The sequence below is a fragment of the Mastigoproctus giganteus genome, chromosome 10 (assembly GCF_048544385.1).
Source record: "Mastigoproctus giganteus isolate SK-2022 chromosome 10, ASM4854438v1, whole genome shotgun sequence".
In the NCBI taxonomy this organism is placed as follows: Eukaryota; Metazoa; Arthropoda; class Arachnida; order Uropygi; family Thelyphonidae; genus Mastigoproctus; species Mastigoproctus giganteus.
In genome coordinates this window covers 73,580,918-73,600,391 of record NC_143584.1, presented here as the reverse complement: position 1 = coordinate 73,600,391, position 19,474 = coordinate 73,580,918, and the positions used below count along the sequence as shown (strand labels likewise).

Here is a 19,474-nt window from a genome sequence, read left to right as displayed (position 1 = left end):
AGATGATCCTGCAGTGCTTCTTTAACCAGTGCCTCCATTAATTTTCCTGGAACAGAAGTTAAACTAACAGGTCTATAATTACTTGTGTTGCCCTTTGATCCTCCTTTGTGAATTGGGGTCACATTTGCACATCTCCAGTCCATGGGTACTTCCCCTGAGTCCAAGGAAGCTCTCATAATTATGGCTAAGGGTTTGCTTACTTCCTTTGCTGCCTTCTTTAATATGACTGGATAGATCCCATCCACCCCAGGTGCCTTTCTTGTATTTATCTTCAACAATTTCTCCTCCACTTTACTCTCAGTTATTACAAGATTCTCTAGCTTACTGCCAGAGTTGAATACACCTCTGGCATTCACCTCGCCGAATAACTCCTCATGTGTGAATGTCGATGCAAAATATTCATTCAGTTTGTTAGCTACCTGAGCAGGATCATCAACAGTTGACCCATCGATATCAAGTGGACCAATTTTGATTCATCCCCTTCCTTCTAGAGTTTACATAAGTAAAAGAACTCTTTGCTGTTTTTCTTTGCATCCCTTGCCAAAGATTTCTCGTAATCTGCCTTTGCCTGCCTAACCTCCTTTGTAACTTGGTTACAGATCAACTTGTATCTATCATAGGCTTCTGTGTCACGTGTAATATGCAAAACAAGAGTATACCCAACACAGAATGCTGGGTGACTCCACTAATAACATTATTTCATGAAGAGCAGCATTCATTGATTACCACTCTGTCTTCTCCCACTCAACCACCCTTTTATCCATTGTAGCAACTTGCCCTTAATACCATACTACTCCAAATTGTACAGTAGTCTGCCATGTGCAACAGTATGAAAAGCTTTCCTGAAATCCAAGTATATTATATCAGAATTATTTTTTGGATCCAGTTCCTTTGTAACCACATCATATTATCCAATCAACTTTGTCAGACAAGATTTTCCCTTAACAAACCCATGCTGTGTCTGAATTATTACTGAAGTCATGTCTAGATGATCCTGCAATGATTCTTTAACCAGTGACTCCGTTATTTTTGACAGAATACAAGTTAAAATAGTCTGTAATTACTCGTGTCACCCTTTGATCCCCCTTTGTGAATTGGGGATACATTTGCACATCTCCAGTCCATGAGGATTTCCCCTGAGTCCAAAGATTCTCACATAATAATGGCTAAGGGTTTCTTTTGCCACCTCCTTTAATATAACTGGATGGATCCCATCCACCTCAGGTGTCTTTCTTATGTTTAACTTCAACAATTTCTCCTCCACTTTGCTGTCAATTATTACAAAATCATTAAGCTTCCTGTTAGAGTTTAATAGGCTTCTGCCCTCCACTTCCCTAAAGAATTCCTCATATGTGAATGTAGATGCAAAATGTTAGGCAAGCAAAGGTAGATTACAATAAATAAATCGTTGGCAAAGGGAAACAGCAAAGACTATTGATGTGAACTCTTGAAGGAAGCAAAGAATCAGATTGGTCCACTTAATATCAATGATTTGACTGTCGATGATCCTACTCAGGTTACTTACAAACTGAATTAGTATTTTCCATCTACATTCACACATAAGAAATTCTTTCAGAAAGTGGAAGCCAGAAGTTAATCACAGTCTAACAGGGAGCTAAATGATTTTGTAATAAGAGAGGAAATTGGAAGAGAAATTGTTGCAGCTAAACATAAGAAAGGCACCTGGGGTGGATGGGATCTATCCAATTATATTAAGAAAGGCAGCAAAGTGAAGAAACCCTTAGCCATAATTATTATTATTATTGGACCCTGGAATTCAGGGGAGATCCTCATGGACTGGAGATGTGCAGATGTATCCCCTGTTCATAGAAGTAGGACCAAAGGGTTATATAAGTAATTTCAGACCTCTTACTTTAACTTCTGTTCCAGGGAATATAATGGAGTCCCAGGTGAAAGAAATAATGCAGGATCACCTAGGCAGGTGTGCAGTTATAGTTCAGACACAGCATGGGTTTTTTGTTAAGGGGAAATCTTTTCTGGCCAATTTAATGGATACTATGATTTAGTCACAAAGGAACTGGATACAAAAAATAATTTTGATATCTATATGTATATTTGGATTTCAGGAAAGCTTTTGATACTGTTGCACATAAAAGACTGCGGTGCAAATTGGAACAGTGTGGCATTAAGGGCAAGCTGCTGCTATGAATAAAGGGATGTTTGACAGGAAAAAGACTGAGTGGTAATCAATGGTTCCATTCTTGTTTTCTGTATTTATCAATGATGTTGCTGAAGGCATATCAGGCTTAATCCAAGTTTGCAAATGAGAAAAAGGTGGGTGCTTAATGACAGTATTCTACAGCAACAGTATGTAGAAAAGTTAGGGAGATAAGGTAATGCAAAATACTGCATATGGGTAGGAGTAATGTATCAATTGTGTGGTAGTACTCTCAGGGTAGTGAATAATGAAAAAGACCTTAGGGTAATTGTGCAGTCAGATATATATGAAGTTTTCAGAGCAGTGTAGACAAGGTGCCAGAGCAGCTCATGGGGTCTTGTCAATGATATACAGGATTTCTGCTAGCAGGGATAAGGAGGTGATTATCCCTTTGTATAAGGCAATGATAGGTCACACCTTGAGTACTGCATACAGGTCTGCAGGCCTCATTTTAAAAAGGGTGTAGAGCTGCTGGAACAAGTACAGAGAAGGGCAATGAGATTCATGAGAACAAAGGGGTGCTTTTACCAAGAAAGGCTTAAATTCTGCAACATGACCTGATTAAGGTGTATAAGGCTTTGAATGATTTGAGCAAGCTTAATGCTGATGGAGTTTTTCCTGTTGCTCAGATCATGCACTTGTGGAGGCATAAATTCAAATTGACGAAAGACATTTGCAGAATAGATGTGCAGAAATTTACTTTTAGCCAGTGAACAGTTCATTTCTGGAACAAAATTCCATCTGTCTATGTGGAAGTTGATAGCTTAAATAGATTCAGCAAAGGACTGGACAAACTTTTGTAGCGAATGGATAGGTGAAATGGAAAGGTTTTTTTTTGGCCGATGCTGTATGAGTTTGCTTTCTTGCATCATATGCTAATACTAATGCTAACAGATGATAATCATTCTTCAATGTTACCTTTGTTCGTGACAGACATACTATGGTTCAATTCCACCTGTCATTATTGCGCAAAGTATTCCACACTTTCCATCACAATATAGTAACCAGTAATAACTAGCTGCTATGTAGCTAGATGCATGATTAGAGTCTACCTCTTAACATTAGAGGTGGACTCTTAACATTAAGGTGGGCAGCTGAGTGCTCAAGAAGTCCCCTGATTTAATTCCTTCAAGGGTAGCTACCCTTTTCCTCAAGCACTCAAATTCATCTGACAAAATGCTAAACTTATTTGCAATTTCAGTGAACTCATGGATGAACAGTGATGTCTGCACTATAAGGCTGAGTGTCCCCAAAACAAAAATATTGAGATTCAATATTTTTCTTCAGACAACAATCTTCAGATTGTTTCAATGCTTGTGTATAATTACTATATCAGTAATAAATAAGACTCTTTCAATAGAAACTTAGCCATCAGATACTGATTTGTTATGGAGAGATGGATGTATATGGTGGATACATTGGCACTTATTTCCTACTTGTGTGAAAAAAGAAAACTTCTATAAAGAAATGTTTCATTTTATCCATCATTACTATAAATATTTCTCTAGAATCATATAGACCTCTTGACAAAATCCTCGGTTCAACAGAACACAGAGTGAGTATTACTAGTATAGGAAATGACTTGACTTAAATTGCTCTACTTTCCTTCCGTTTCATCATCTACCATCATTATTCTTATGTAATCATCTAATCAAATTTGAGTGATAAGATGAGTAGTTTATTTGGTTTTTATTTTAGTGAAATCGGAAATAAATTGATTTTTTTATATCCCAAATGGGCGAAGGTAAAGAAAGCCAACACGAGAACGACGAGAAATGTTGGATAACTTACGCGGAAAATTAATTTCCCAATACTGCACTCTAGCGCTGCTCGCTCGGTAAACAAACAGTAGATGTTTGTTTACCGAGGTCTGGAGCAAAGTCAAGAACAATATATTGATTGACAGGTAGGCATGACAAACGATGTGCTGACTGGTGCGCAAACAGAACACACAATAACATCGGTTAGTATCATTTTAGAAGCGCTAATGGTAACTTGCCCTAATGCTTTCCATAATGGTAATAAAAGCAGCGTAGCTACCCTTTTTCGGGCAAAGAACATGTTCGGGCCCCTACTTAAATCAAAAATTGCAAAAAGAGGAGACAGCCAAAGACGCCGGGCCCGGAGGCAATTGCCTTGCCTGCCTACATGGTAGCTATGTCACTGGATCAGGTTACCTCCACTTGAATTCCATGGGAGCTTGAACCCTCCCGAAGTGGAGGGGGTAACATAACCTTTTTTCTTTAGAATCACAATCATATTTAGAAATACATTCATAAAAAAATAAAATTTTTTATGACTATTTTTATTTTCTTGTCAATAATATGCCCTAATGGTGAAAAAAGGTCAGGTTACCTCCACTTGAATCCCATGCGAGCTTGAACCCATCCCGAAATGGAGGGGGTAACCTAACCTTTTTTCTTTAGAATCATGTGGACTAGTGCATAAATTGTTTATTAACAAAATATTATTTTTTTTATTACTGTACTTTTATTTTTAAAGACACTCGTTCAGATACACATGTATCATAACGTCAATCAACACCTCAACAGCTATTCACTATATATATATAGAATCTTTCTTTTAAGGTTAGGTCACTAAATATAAGGAAACCGTTTCTATTATTTTCCAACCTACCATTTAAGGTCAGGTTATGAAATATAACCAAAAATAAAGAAACTTTTCCTTTTTTCATAACCAAACCTAAATGAACAGTATAGTAAAAACACATATGAACTCCAAAAATTTGCTTTCAATAATGAGAAAAAAACATAATGAAGAACATAAAAATGAACAGAACGAAACTTTTATTAATTTAGTTTTCATCAAAAAATCAACTGTTTTATTTTCCTTACAAATTTCTTCCATCTTTAAAAGATTCATCGCCACTATTACCTGTTTACGGTTCATTACAAAACTATTATGCACCGTTCTTTACTCATAAATACATATTATAATGCCAACTGATGACTACACAGTAGCTTGTTCTCTGTTGCCAATCATTTCTTGGTTTGCCACGCCTACCTGTCAATCAATATATCCTTCTCGATTTCGGCTCCAGACGATAACACCTACCATCTGTTTACCGAGCGAGCAGCGCTTGAGTCCGGTGTTGGGAAACTAATTTTCCGTGTAAGTTATCCAACGTTTCTCGTCGTTCTTGTGTTGGCTTTCTTTACCTTAGTCCCCAAATGTTTTATTTTACATGTTTCAGTCAAAATAAATTTTCATAAGAGGATTACAAATCCACCTTTTTTATTAATTTTTAATAGCCATTCTGTATTATGTGTACTATTTTTAAATTACATGTTTTAATTAATTGTGTGTGTGTTTCTTTTTTTTTTACTCTGAACATATCAGGGATGTAAATTAAGATGTGCTTATTGTGAGAAAACATTTAGTAAAAATTTTGACCTTCAACAACATATTCGGTGTCATACTGGAGAGAAACCTTTTCAGTGCATTGTCTGTGGTAGGGCCTTTGCTCAGAAGTCAAATGTAAAAAAACATATGCAGACTCATAAGGTTAGTAACAAAGTCATGTTTTTCAGTTTTAGTGTTAAAATGAATACTTACCTAGGTTTTAATAATTCAGGATCGAAATGATCCTGAATAATTAATAATTTAACTGTATAAGTCTTCTGTATAAGAAAATTGACAAATTCTAAAGTAATATTATATTGTTAATATAGCAATAATATAATAATAGGAATAATATAGCATTAAATTTTTATGAATAGGTTTTGCAAAATAATTCTTTCAAAACCAATTTGAAGCTCTGAATACTGCTAAACATTAAAGTTAATTTTAAGAAAGCATATTCATTTGCATGGTCTATGTTCATATGTTTATATTAATTTTTGTTAACTCTTGTTTACATTTTCTAACAGTGGCCTTATTAGTTGTTTAACAAGACTACCTCAGTTTCCTGAAATTGAAATGAGTTTGTGCACTCTCAAAGTACATGAATATGTTCGTGTGAATTTATAAAGTGTTGATATTTACAAAATTATCCAATTCGATTGATGGCTGTAATAGCATGTTTGAAATGATTTTTATTTTCAGTAAAAATAATGTTAAGTACAGTGGATAGAATGTAGATAAAAAAAAAAAATGAAACACCTAATGAAAATTCTTCTTCTTCTTCTTTGGTCCTTAGCTGGCAGCTGGGGGAGGCGTTTGGCCACGCAACCAGTATGCTGCTGTAGGTGCCGCAGGGTTTCAGACTTGCTCTGTGATGTTCTTCCATACCTTACGATCCATGGCTTCAGTCCTGGCCTGGTTAAGGTCGAGACGTCGGCTCTTCAAGTCATCTTCCACTTGCTTGGCCCACGTTTTCCTAGGCGCGGTCCGTTGGATGCTCCATTGGGTGGGTCGTTGTCTCCAAAGGAGTGTGGATGGTATTCTGTTCGTGCCCATTCTACATACGTGGCCAAACCATCTGAGCCTTCTCTTCTGGATTTGGTCGGCAATGGTTGGTTGCTGTTGGCATCTGGCGCGGATGGTATCATTAGTGATGCGGTCGCGAAGAGAGATGCCCAAGATCTGCCGCAGGCATCGCATTTGGAATACCTCAAGTTTGTTCAAATCTAACTTGAGACAAATCCATGTTTCCGATCCGTAAAGAAGAATGGGCAGGATCAAAGTCCGGAAGAGTCGGATTTTAGTCTTTGTGGAAATGTTGGTCCTCTTCCACAGACAGCATTTGAGCGAGGCGAACGCAGTGGCCGCCTGTCCAATTCTGCTGTGAATTTCCATGGTGGATGCAACTTTCTTCTCCTGGACCAGCGACCCAAGGTATTTAAAGTCCTGCACTTGCTCGATCTGGACGCCTTCGAGATAGATGGTGGCTTGCGACCCATCTGTTGTCAGGGCCTTTGTCTTACCAGCATTGATCTTCAAACCGTATGGCCGGGCAATGCGGGCAATGTCGTAGAGGATTTCCGTGGCTTCAGCGTCGTTACCGGCAAGGATAGCACTATCATCAGCAAACATCAGGTCAGTCACATAGTGATCCTTGTCATATTGTATGCCCTGTCTGTTTCTGAATGCTTGCCTCATAATGGCATCGACCACGATGTTGAAAAGCAACGGGGAGGCTACATCCCCTTGGCGGACTCCAGTTTGGATGGTAAATTCCTCAGATAAATCGTTCTGGATGCGCACCTGGCTGGTTAAACCGTTGTATGCAGTTTGGAGGAGTGTGATGACTTTTCGAGGTACATGTTCAACCTCTAGTAGTTTCCATAAGGCAGGCCGGTGGACACAGTCGAAAGCAGACTTAAAGGCAATGAAAACAATGACGGTTCGCTGTCCACACCGGATCCTCTCCTCCATCAGCTGACGAATGGCAAAGATTTGATCACAGCATCCTCGCCCGGGTCTAAATCCTGCCTGTTCTTCTCGACTGGTTTGCTCGCGATGTTTTTGCAGTCTTGACTGGATAATCTTCATAAAGACCTTTCCAATGATGGAAAGGAGGCTGATGCCACGGTAGTTCTTGCAGTCCCGGTTATCACCTTTCTTGTGGATCGGTATGATAATGGCTTTCCTCCATGTTAACGGAATTTGTTCAGTGCACCAGATGGTTTTGAGGAGTGAGTGTAGTCGGCGAAGCAGTACATCTCCCCTGGCTTTGATCGCTTCTGTGGTGACTTGGTCCACTCCTGGTGCCTTGCCATTCTTCAGGGATTGTATGGCTGCTTTCACTTCTTCTACTGTAGGCTCAGCATCGACCATGGAGACCTCAGGGGGGTCGATCGAGAGTGCTGTTGCTGGCGGTCCCTGAGGTGGGTCGTGATTATACAGAGCTTTGAAGAATTCACTCCACCGTTGCAGGCGTTCGGATGGTGATCGCACGAAGGTCCCATCAGCATTCTTGATGTTGTCACTAGTCAATTTAGTCTTTCCACTCAGACATCTGAGGGTGCGGTAGAGAGTGCGGTACTCGTTTTTGGATGCCGCCACTTCAAGATCGTCTGCCACTTGGTTCCAGTATGCTTCTCTTTCTGCTGTCATTCTTTGTCGGACTTCTCGGTTTAGCTGCCGGTACCGTTCAAAGTCGACCAACTTTGCCTGTTTCCGTTTGTCCACGAGGTCGAGGCACTCATCTGATATCCATGGTTGCGTTCGACGTCAGGCAGGTGGACATAGAGGCTTGGCACATTCCAGGATGGCATCAGAGATCTGCTTTTCTTCTTCATTTATATCCTCGGGCACGGCCAGCATCTCGAAGCGGTTGGATAGGGCGATCTGATATGCCTGTTTGTTGGCAGCATTCATTAGCTGCCTCCAGTCCAGCTTGGCTGACCGAGATGATCTTTTTGCATGCCGTAATTTGAGCTGCACCTTAGCCCGGATGAGGTAATGATCAGATCCGCAATCAGGTCCCCTCATGGCACGAACATCCATGAGTGATGAGCAAAATCTGGCATTGATCAAAATGTAGTCCAGGATTGCTGAGTCCTTGCCAGATGGATTTCGCCATGTAAGTTGATGTTTTTGAGGGTGTTGGAAATGGCTGTTTCCAATGATCAGGTTGTTAGATGCGGCAAAGGACAACAAACGTAGTCCGTTGTCATTGATCTTCCCATGGCCAAACTTGCCCATTGTTGTTTCCCAACCAGATCTGTCCACGCCAATATGGGCATTAAAGTCCCCTGCGAGGATGATCACTTCTGTCTGCGGAATTGAATCCAGCGTATGTTGGAGCTGGTTGTAGAAGTCATTCTTGGTCGGGTCCAGGCTAGTCTCAGTTGGCGCATAGGCGGATATAATATGGGTATTGATGGTGCCCTTGACAGTAAGGACTGCCAGGCGGTCCGATATTGGTTGGAAAGCGATCACACTACTGGTGGCCTGAGCATCGACCATAAAGCCCACTCCTGCTTCTCGTTTCTCGCCACCAGAGTAGAATAGCATAACCGCTTCGTTAGGTGCTGGTGGTTGGATGATCATCGTTCCAGACCCGGTGAGCCTTAATTCAGATAATGCTGCGATTGATATCTTGCACCTAAGTAGTTCTTGGGCAATGATTTCCTTTTGTCCAACGTGGTGCCCCGTTCGAACATTCCATTCGCCAATGTTAATTGTCCTTTTCGGCGTAGTAAGCTTATTGCTGTGGCCAGTGATCCACTTCACACCAGCACCCTGGGTCCCCAGTGCTGGCGCATCGGCTACCCCGGATGCGGTAACAATGTTACCGCATCCGGGGTAGCCGATTCTTCTACCGTATTGAATGAAAATTCAATACGGTAGAAGAATTAGTGTGACAATTTTCTTAGTTGAAAGGATGCCCTATTAAGTTTATTATGAACTTAATCTAACAAGCAAGTATGCAGCTTGTATTGTATACGAAAACTTGTGTTAGTATTAGTAGCTGAAAATGATGCAAGGAAGCAAGGTTATATATCATCAGCCAAAAAATAATATTTAAAATCACAAATTTATAAAAAAAAAAATCACAAATGTCACTTGCATGTTAACAAAATTAAAGAATTCGTTGCTGTAGATGTGCACAGTTTTTAACCAGCTATTAAACTTATTATAATCATCTGTTAAAAGGTACTGGTTGATTAATTAACTTTCTAAAATCCAGTTGGGGATTTTTGATTAATTGAAGTTTCGGTTGGCTCTTGGGGCAAGTGGGTTTGGTCATTATAGTATAAATATGTAGGTTTTAATATGATGATATGATTTTAAGAGTTGAAAAAAATATATTTTTTAAAATCTCTGAGACAAAATTGTCTCAGACAGTATGAATGAATTGTGTTTATAATGATGACTGTAAGAAATATTAGAACTTAAATTATATGTGTATATTTTAGCGTTGATGTCTAATTTATTCTCTATGTTTAATTGTTCTCTCTTTCTTCTTGGACCTGCAAATCAAGAGCACTATATACTGTCTGTAATCCATATTTCATCAATACTAATGCTCTCTAGCTTATATATAAATAATATATATTTTATCATATGGTCTACCATGTGTGTTTTCAATCATATATGGTAATTATTACAATTTTCTTTTTTAACAATTACCTCCTGTTTACTTTTCATAAGACTCTCTCTCTCTCTCTCTCTCTCTCTCTCTCTCTCTCTCTCTCTCTCTCTCTCTCTCTCTCGTGTGTGTGTGTGTGTGTGTGTGTGTGTGTGTGTGTGTGTGTGTGTGTGTGTGTGTGTGTGTGTGTGTGTGTGTGTGTGTGTGTGTGTGTGTGTGTCAGCATACTTTTCATGGAACACTTCACTTTACTCAGCTCACACTGGTATTTCGACTGCTGATGCAGTCGAAATACCAGTTGAGCCCCATAAGTTAAGAACTTTTCAGGCATACTTTTCCAAAATTCCACGAATACTATAGATTGCTTTTGAATACACTGTATGCACTCTATTATCAAAGAAAACGGTGCATTTTATCCACTGTAGAGAAGACTAGGCTTACTTTTTATTCTACTTCTTTTACTATTGGTGCCTCCATTGCCAGGTGGGCAGGAGCAGCACTGCGTAGCACACACTTCTTGATTAGACCGAGGTTCGAGCCCGTGACCACCAAATACAGAGGATGCGGAAAGGTCAGGGAATGACCACCGCATATCCCCGGAGCAATATGGCCTTAGTTGCTAATGCTCCTAAAAACCAAATAACAACTTTTACCATCTACAGTGGATAAAAGGTTGGAAAGATAAGGTTCTGAAGGTTACAGTCACCTACTTTCCAGAATTCACCGAAAATAACTGATGTTTTCCATGCCAATTTTATCAAAGCAATTACATTTGCAAGCTCTGAATACCGATAGTATGGGCAGGTACAGTTTTCTTGTAATTTGAAAAGTGTATGCTTCACCAAAATTCCTTTTTCTTTTCCAAACTGAAACATGCCAAGGACTTTCATTTCTTTGTCTTTTCCTAGTTTGTCCTTCCACTGGTTATTACCCAAAGAGTTCATCTTATAATTTAGTACAAAAACTCCTGTCAACTAAACAACTACAGACTGACATTTTCTACAATATTCACTATACTAAAGTATAAATTTAACTTTCACCACAGTCTTGTCCAGACACACTTCACCAGAAAAGCTATGTGATAGCAACAGGCCTCCCACTCGTTATTACCCAAAAATCTCATCTTATAATTTAGCACAAAAACTCCTGTCAACTAAACAACTACAGACTGACATTTTCTACAATATTCACTACAGGTAGTTCTCGGCTTTACGAGTTAATTCGTTCCTAGCGCACGCTCATAAAGCGGGAATTTATCAACAATTAAATTAGTTAGCTAATTTGTTTATGGTTATCCAAAGAAATGAAAACGTAGCCTGTAAAATCAAGCAAATTATAATAATAGAGAAATTATTTACAATTTACAAATGTTAAAGAATGTTTATTCTTCATCATCATCGACTAACTGCACATTCGTTGATCACTCATTATTGGTTCAGCACTCGTTGGTTTGTTGCACAAGGAATCGTCGCCTTCAGAAATGCTTCAAAAGGCATTTGTTCCCAAGATTATCTCTTTTCTTTATAAATTTCAATAGCATGCATAAGCATTTTTTATCAGAACGGAGTAACAAGTTTACGAAGCTTAAATAATAAAAAGGAATGAAGAGAAGATCCTGAAAATTTTTTTGTTTTTTATACGATTGAAGATTTCAGTGAAGGTGTACTCATTTCACCATAATAACGTAAAAAACCACACAATTCCAGCTATCGGTATTTTCACAAATGCAGTAACATTGAGTTTACTACCCGTTTATAATTGCTTGCAGTAACAGAAAAGCCCAAAAAACCAGAAAGTGTGAATTGTTTTTATTGTTTTATGGTCATGACTTCCAGAAATGTGCTTTAGAAAAATATCACAAAGCCGTTCAAAATTGGTTCTTATAACATATGATAACGATGAAAGTGTAGTGTATTTAATGGTTTGAATTGGTAACTAATACAATTTACACTATAAAAATGACCTTTTAGCGAGTTATATAGTGAAAATTTGAACTGCCGAAGTCATGGAATGAATTACCAAAAAACAATGTGTTATTGGGTTCACATTACGATATTTTCGCGACACGATGATAACGGATTAATATCGTAAAGCGGGATACACTGTATTGTATAGTTATGCGCGTGATTGGAAATACAGTATTTATGAATGTTTAACATTCACTTTTTTCAATTAATATTTTAGATTTTGTTGATACTTGAAAAAAAAAAAACACTCAGAACTCGTAAAGTGAGAACTGTCTGTATACTAAAGTATAAATTTAACTTTCACCACAGTCTATATGAGAGTCTATATGAAAAGCTATATGATAGCAACAGGCCTTGATTAACCAGAAAAAGTGCATGCATTCATTCAATATTCAGGGAAAATACTTTCAGTTATAGACTACAATTATTAGTGACAATATAGCATCTATAATTTATAATAGCACTTTTATTTTCTAGCGAATCAGTGATAATAAATCACACATACTACTGAACATCCTAAAGCGCAGTGCAAAGAAGCCAAAGCAGGGAGTATTGTAAATTGTTGAGTTAGTCTCTTGTATTGGCAAGACTGTTTCTGTTCTGGCAAGCACTGAACTTTGCTCTCATTGCATTCTCTTTTAACTTTTAGAATATTAGAGGTTATTACTTCATTTGGTTTATGAAATTTCATAACTTTAAGTGGCTGATAACATTAAATGGAGATATTTTTTTTTGATGAAATATAAAAAGTTGTCTATCTTACCAATTTATATTTAATATCCAGTACAGTTTATATAGTACTCTACATCCATAACTACAAAATAAACACATATCAACCGATTTCAGTGTCAAAATTTAAACAAAAACACATTTTAAAATAAAACAATGAATACAAAAATATTATAAACATACAAATTCAAAATATACAAATTTTAAAATAGTTGTCCAATGTTTATTGTTTTAAATCCTTAGAAGTAAAATTTTCTATATATTCATGTAATAACCTGTACAGTAATTTGTAGTCTTCATTCTTCCTTATCTTAAGTTCTAAAACGTTCTAATGGGAGAAATGTGTTACTATACATGGAGAGTACATAGAAAAGGTTCAAGTTCCCTTGGAGGTTTCATGTTTCTAGGGCTATTATTTCTAGGTAAGGGTATGAACATTTTGTACCTCCTTGTATATACAGGGTGATCCAAAAGTCAGTAAACAATTAAAGAATCAGTATTTCAGTGAATTTTTGACGTATGGTAACGAGATTAGTGCAGAAATGCATAGAATTACGTGGGGTTTATTCCGAAATAATGTCAAAATTATTTCCAAATATGTCCGCCAGGTGGCGCTTGATCTGTAACCCCACAAAACACCTCATTATAGTAAATGTTCAGTGTGGACATTGTTGTCAAGCACTGCCTGAAGACAAGTAATGATGTTATGGACAGCATGAAACAGCATTTCTGGAGGTATCATTGATACCTGCCATCGTATAGAGTCTTTTAGCATTGCCAATGATGTTAGGTGATCTCTGTAAACTCGTGACTTCAGGTACCCCCATAACCAGAAATCGCAGGGTGTCAGGTCTGGAGACCTTGGTGGCCATTCATGCTGAAAATGAGGGCTTATCACTCAATTCTCTCCAAACGCTGAGAGTAACAGTTGTTTCACAGAAGCAATATGGGGCGGTGCTCCATCCTGCATGAATGTCACAACATCCAAAGCTTGCCTTTCACTCAGGCTAGGGATAACGCAGTTTTGTAACAGGTCAGCATATAACACTGACCTGTGGCAGTAACAATTTCAAAACCAGATCCACTGATTTCCTGAAAGAAAAATGGCCCTAGAACAAAAGAAGAGGTGAATCCACACCACACCATTACTTTTGACTGATGCAGTGGAGTTTTCATGTAAGCTCGAGGGTTTTCCGTCGCCCAAATTCTGCAGTTGTGTGTGTTTACAGTGCCATTGAGAATGAAATAGGCTTCATCCATTCACAAAACATTTGACATCCAGTTGTCACATTCTTCAATTCGCTGAAAGAACCGTAACGCAAATGCTTCCTGCTTTGCAAAATCGGTACACCTAAGTTCTTCACGGTGTTGAATTTTTTACGAATATATACGGAGGACTACTCTTAGTGCTCTCCACACACTCCCATATGGGACGCCAGTTCGACATGAAACTTCACGAGAGCTTGGGTTAAAAAGTGGCAATGGAGAAGTAAAAATAAAGCTAATATGACAAATGCACCTGAGCATGCAAAGCAGCAGCAAAGAATACAAAAGTTTATATATGCAAGGTGGAATTAATAGGTCTATTAAAAAAATATTAAAAAAATGTAAAAGATGCAAGCATAAATTACACGAAATTCCATAACTATTAACAGAAGCATATGCGCAAAAAAGCAAGTTTATATAGCATCAGCCAAAAAAAAAAAAAAAAGAAAAGAAAAGAAAAACTTCCCATTTCACCCATCCATAAACTCCAAACATTTGTCTAGTTCTGCCTTGAATTTATCTAAGCTGTCAATTTCTACAACTACAGATGGAAGTTTGTTCCAGCAATCAATCACCTGCTGGCTAAAGGTAAATTTCCATACATCTGTTCGACAACTGTCTTTCCTCAATTTGAATTTATGTCCCCTCAGGAATCCTATCAGCATTGAGCTTGCTCAAGCTATTCAAGGCCTTATTCACCTCAATCAGATCACCTCGCAGGTGCCTAGTCTCCACACACTGCAATTTGCAGAACTTAGTCATTCTTTGTAACAGCAATCCTTTATTCCATTCACCAATCTCGTTGCCCTTCTCTGTACTCGTTTGAGCAGCCCTTATCCTTCCTAAAATGAGGCCTCCAGATCTGTATACAGAACTCAAGTGCGGTCTGACCATCACCTTATACAAGGGGATAATCATCTCCTTATCCCTGCTATCAAAATTCCTGTATATCATTGGCAAGACACCATGAGCTATTCTTGCAGATTGCCTGCACTGCTCAGAAAACTTCATATCTGATTGCACAATTACCCCGAGATCTTTTTCATTCTCTACCACCCTGAATATAGTACCACACAGTTGATGCATTATTCTGGGGTTACTGCTACCCTTATGCAATACTTTACGTTTGTCAATGTTAACTTCAATTGCCACCTCTCAGCCCATCTGCTCAACTTTTTCCGATCCTGTGTCAGTAGCGTACTGTCATTAACAACACTGCCAGCCTTCATATCGTCTGCAAACTTGGACATTAAGCCCGATATACCTTCATCAATATCATTGATGAAGGGGCCCTGGGGGATACCACTAATAACATTAGTCCATCAAGAGCAGTGTCCATTGCTTATCACTCTGTCTTCTCCCACTCAACCATCCCTTTATCCATAGCAGCAACTTGCCTTTAATGCCATACTGCTCCAACTTGTACAGTAGTTTTCCATGTGCAACAGTATCAAAAGCTTTCCTGAAATCTAAGTATATGATATCAAAATTATTTTTCGCATCCAGTTCCTTTGTGACTTCACTGTAGTATCCAATCAAATTGGTTAGACAAGACTTCCCCTTAACAAACACATGTTGTGTCTGAACTATAATTGCAGTCTTGTCTAGATGATCCTGTAGTGCTTCTTTAACCAGTGCCTCCATTAATTTTCCAGGAACAGAAGTTAAACTAGCAGGTCTGTAATTACTCTTGTCACCCTTTGATCCCTCTTTGTGAATTGGGGTCACATTTACACATCTCCAGTCCATTGGTACCTCTCCTGAGTCCAAGGAAGTTATCATAATTATAGCTAAGGGTTTGCTTACTTCTTTTGCTGCCTCTTTTAATATAGCTGGGTAGATCCTATCCACTCCAGGTGCCTTTCTTATGTTTGACTTCAACAATTTCTGCTCCACTTTGCTCTCAGTTATTACAGAATCACTTAGCTTCCTTCCAGAGTTTGATAAACTTCTGGTATTCCCCTCCCTGAATAACTCCTCATGTGTGAATTTAGATACAAAATACTCATTCAGTTTGTCAAGCTACCTGAGCAGGGTCCTTAACAGTTGAACCATCGATATCAAATGGACCAATCTGATTCATCCTCTTCCTTCTAGGGTTTACATAAGTAAAGAACTTTCTGCTATTTTTCTTTGCATCCTTTGCTGAAGATTTCTCGTAATCTGTCTAACTTGCTTTTTGACTTGATTACACACCAGCTTATATCTACTATAGGCTTCTGTGTCACCTGATGATTTATATGCATCCCATTCATTTTTCTTCTCTGCCATAAATCTTAGGACTAAACCTTGAACAATATTTCTTTGTTGGGACAGAATGCTTAGTAGCTTCCAAGATTGCTTCCTTGAATGCTTCCCATTTAGAATTTACTGTTGGTAACATCATCAGTTGGTCCCACTGTATAGACTTTCAAATCTGTCTCAGACCATCATAGTCACCTTAACGAAAGCAAAAACCCTTCCCTTTACTCCTGACGGTAGTTACATCTCTGAGTAAATTCCAAGTCAGCACACTGTGATCATTGCCACCTAGTGTTCTTTTATCTGCAGATTCTTAATGCATGAAGAATCACTACTGAAGAGGAGAAGGATAGCAGAAAAAGAAGTATAGTAGACATGAAAAAGAGAAAGAATGTGAAAATCCTATTTGTTGTAATGAATTAATCAAAATTATAGGCCAAATTTAAAAGCCAATTAGAGAGAAGGTAACTGTAAAGCAAAAATTGATTAAGTAAAAATGATTAAATTAAAATAAGGAGTGATAGCCAGCATCAGATGGTTATAAGTCCAAAAAAGGAGGTAGAGCAAATATAAAATTCAAATCTGACATTAGCTAAAAGTAAAAATTGATACCTGATCACGTACTTCATCAGGAGAATTGGTACTTCTCTGTACTCGTTCGAGCAGCCCTATTCCTTTCTAAAATGAGGCCTCCTGATGAAGTACCTTAAATCAGGTACTTCATCAAGGACGTATCTACCGTGAGGGTAAAGGGAAGGGTTTTTGCATTCATAAAGGTGACTATGATGGTCTGAGACAGTTTTAAAAGTCTATACAGTGGGACCAACTGATGATGTTACCAACACCAAATTCTAAATGTGAAGCATACAAGGAATCTTGGAAGCTACTAGGCTCTTTGTACTAACTAAGAAATACTGTTCAAGGTTTAAGCCTAAATGGATGTCAGGTGAACTAATGAGACTTGTGATAAAGAAGAAAAATGCATGGAATGCATATAAATCATCAGGTGACACAGAAGCCTATGGTAGATATAAGCTGGTATGTAATCAAGTCACAAACGAGGTTAGGCAGGCAAAGGCAGATTACGAGAAATCTTCCGCAAACGATGCAGAGAAAAACAGCAAAGAGTTCTTTACTTATGTAAACTCTAGAAGGAGGGGATGAATCAGATATCAGGTGGAACCATCATACCCTGCTCAGGCAGCTGACAAACTGAATGAGTATTTTGTATCTACATTCACACATGAGGAGTTATTTAGAGAGAGGAAAGCCAGAAGTTTATCAAACTCTGGCAGGAATCTAAATAATTTTGAAATAACTGAGAGCAAAGTGGAAGAGAAATTGTTGAAGTTAAATAGAAAAAAAAGGTACCTGGGGTGGATGGGATCTACCCAGTTATATTAAAGGAGGCAGAAAAGGCAGTAAGCAAACCCTTAGCCATAATTTTGTGAGCTTCCTTGCACTCAGTGGAGGTCCCCCATGGACTGGAGATGTGAAAATATCACTCCAATTCAGTGGGGGATCAAAGGGTGACACAAATAATTACAGACCTGTTAGCTTAACAACTGTTCTGGGGAAATTAATGGAGGCATTGTTAAAGAAGCACTGCAGAATCATCTAGACAACACTGCAGTTATAGTTCAGACATAGCTTGGGTTTGTTAAGGGGAAGTCTTGTCTGGCCAATTTGATTGGATACTACAATGAGGTCACAAAGGAACTGGATGGAAATAAATATTTTTTATTTCATATTCTTGGATTTGATGATGATCCTGCTCAAATAGCTAACAAACTGAATGAGTATTTTGCATTTACATTCACACATGAAGAATTCTGTAAGGAAGGGGAGAACAGAAGTATACTAAACTCTGAGAGGGAGGTAAATGATTTTGTAATAACGAAAAGCAAAGTGGAGGAGAAATTGTTGAAGTTAAACATAAAAAAGGCACCTAGGGTGGATGAAATCTATTCAGTTATATTGAAGGAGGCAGCGAGGCAGCAGTCCTTGAACAGCCAATAATGCCTCCAGTTGCTGAGATGCTGGTTACTGCCTTCCTAGTACTGCAAATCAGTACCTGTTCAAACTCTGTCAGCTTCTTCCCTTTCCCATTGCATGGGCTTTGTACTAACAGGCATTACTCATGCCATCTCTGTATATGCTGCACCAGTCGATGTCACTCTTAGTTTCTGTGGATTGTGTCCACTCATGGGGACAAGGGCGGTCATAGTGTTTTGCTCTTGATAAGCAATAAGCATATGTTTAGAGGCTATTAAAATCAGTTCCTTCCCCTCATTTGTCACCATTCCACTTTAATGATATGTTGACAGTTGTTATATATTTCATTGTGTAAGTCAACCCTATTTTCTGCTTTGAAAAATCATATATAATGAAATTCTGCCATCTTGGTAAATATGACTAATATTTCATTTGCCAATGAAATATATGTCAGCTCCCATTTTTTTCATCTTTTGCACCTTGTGTAGTGGTATATTACAGTAAAATGTGCATTAAGAACCACTCTCTACTTTTTTAAGTATACAGTGAATTGACATTGAATCAAAAAGTTGATAGGGTCTACTTTTTTAATTCAACTATTTCTGCTCTTTAGAAGTTTACATTTTGATATTTTTATTACACTGCACAATAAATTGTAAAGAAAGCAATAAGCAAATGAAGTATTTCATTATGTAGAAAGTCATGCAACCAAAACCTACAGTCAGAACTAATGATGTGACATCATTTGATTGATGCTCTCTGATTATGTAACTAACCAAGCAATGGATGGTACGGTATGGCATAAATAGCAAGTTTGTCTTATGATGATGATGCTCACATACACACACAAAAAGTATGTAATGAGAATCTGGCAGCAATAACTGATGTGCATTGGCAACAATATTCCCAGTGCTCATCAAATTGCAGGATGGCAGACTCCACAGTAGGGTGGATACTTACCTTTGCTGAAGTTAAAATTTGGGCCTGCAGTAGCAATATGGAGTGCCTCGAGCCACTTGCATAAACAGAAATTGTGTGAGAGGTCAATAGTGTCAACATCATTGTGGGGGTCAAGCTTATCCCATTGTTCATTCCAGT

At 38.2% G+C, this 19,474-nt stretch overlaps 1 protein-coding gene across 1 annotated transcript in view; it reads left to right on the top strand.

Annotated features, from left to right (window-relative positions):
- LOC150079084 (uncharacterized) overlaps positions 1-19,474 on the top strand; it is a 160,064-nt gene that overhangs the window by 28,122 nt on the left and 112,468 nt on the right. The window contains exon 2 of the mRNA XM_090382944.1: positions 5,540-5,704. Within this exon, the coding sequence (XP_090239070.1) occupies positions 5,540-5,704 (165 nt within the window). The remainder of the gene's footprint in view (positions 1-5,539; positions 5,705-19,474) is intronic.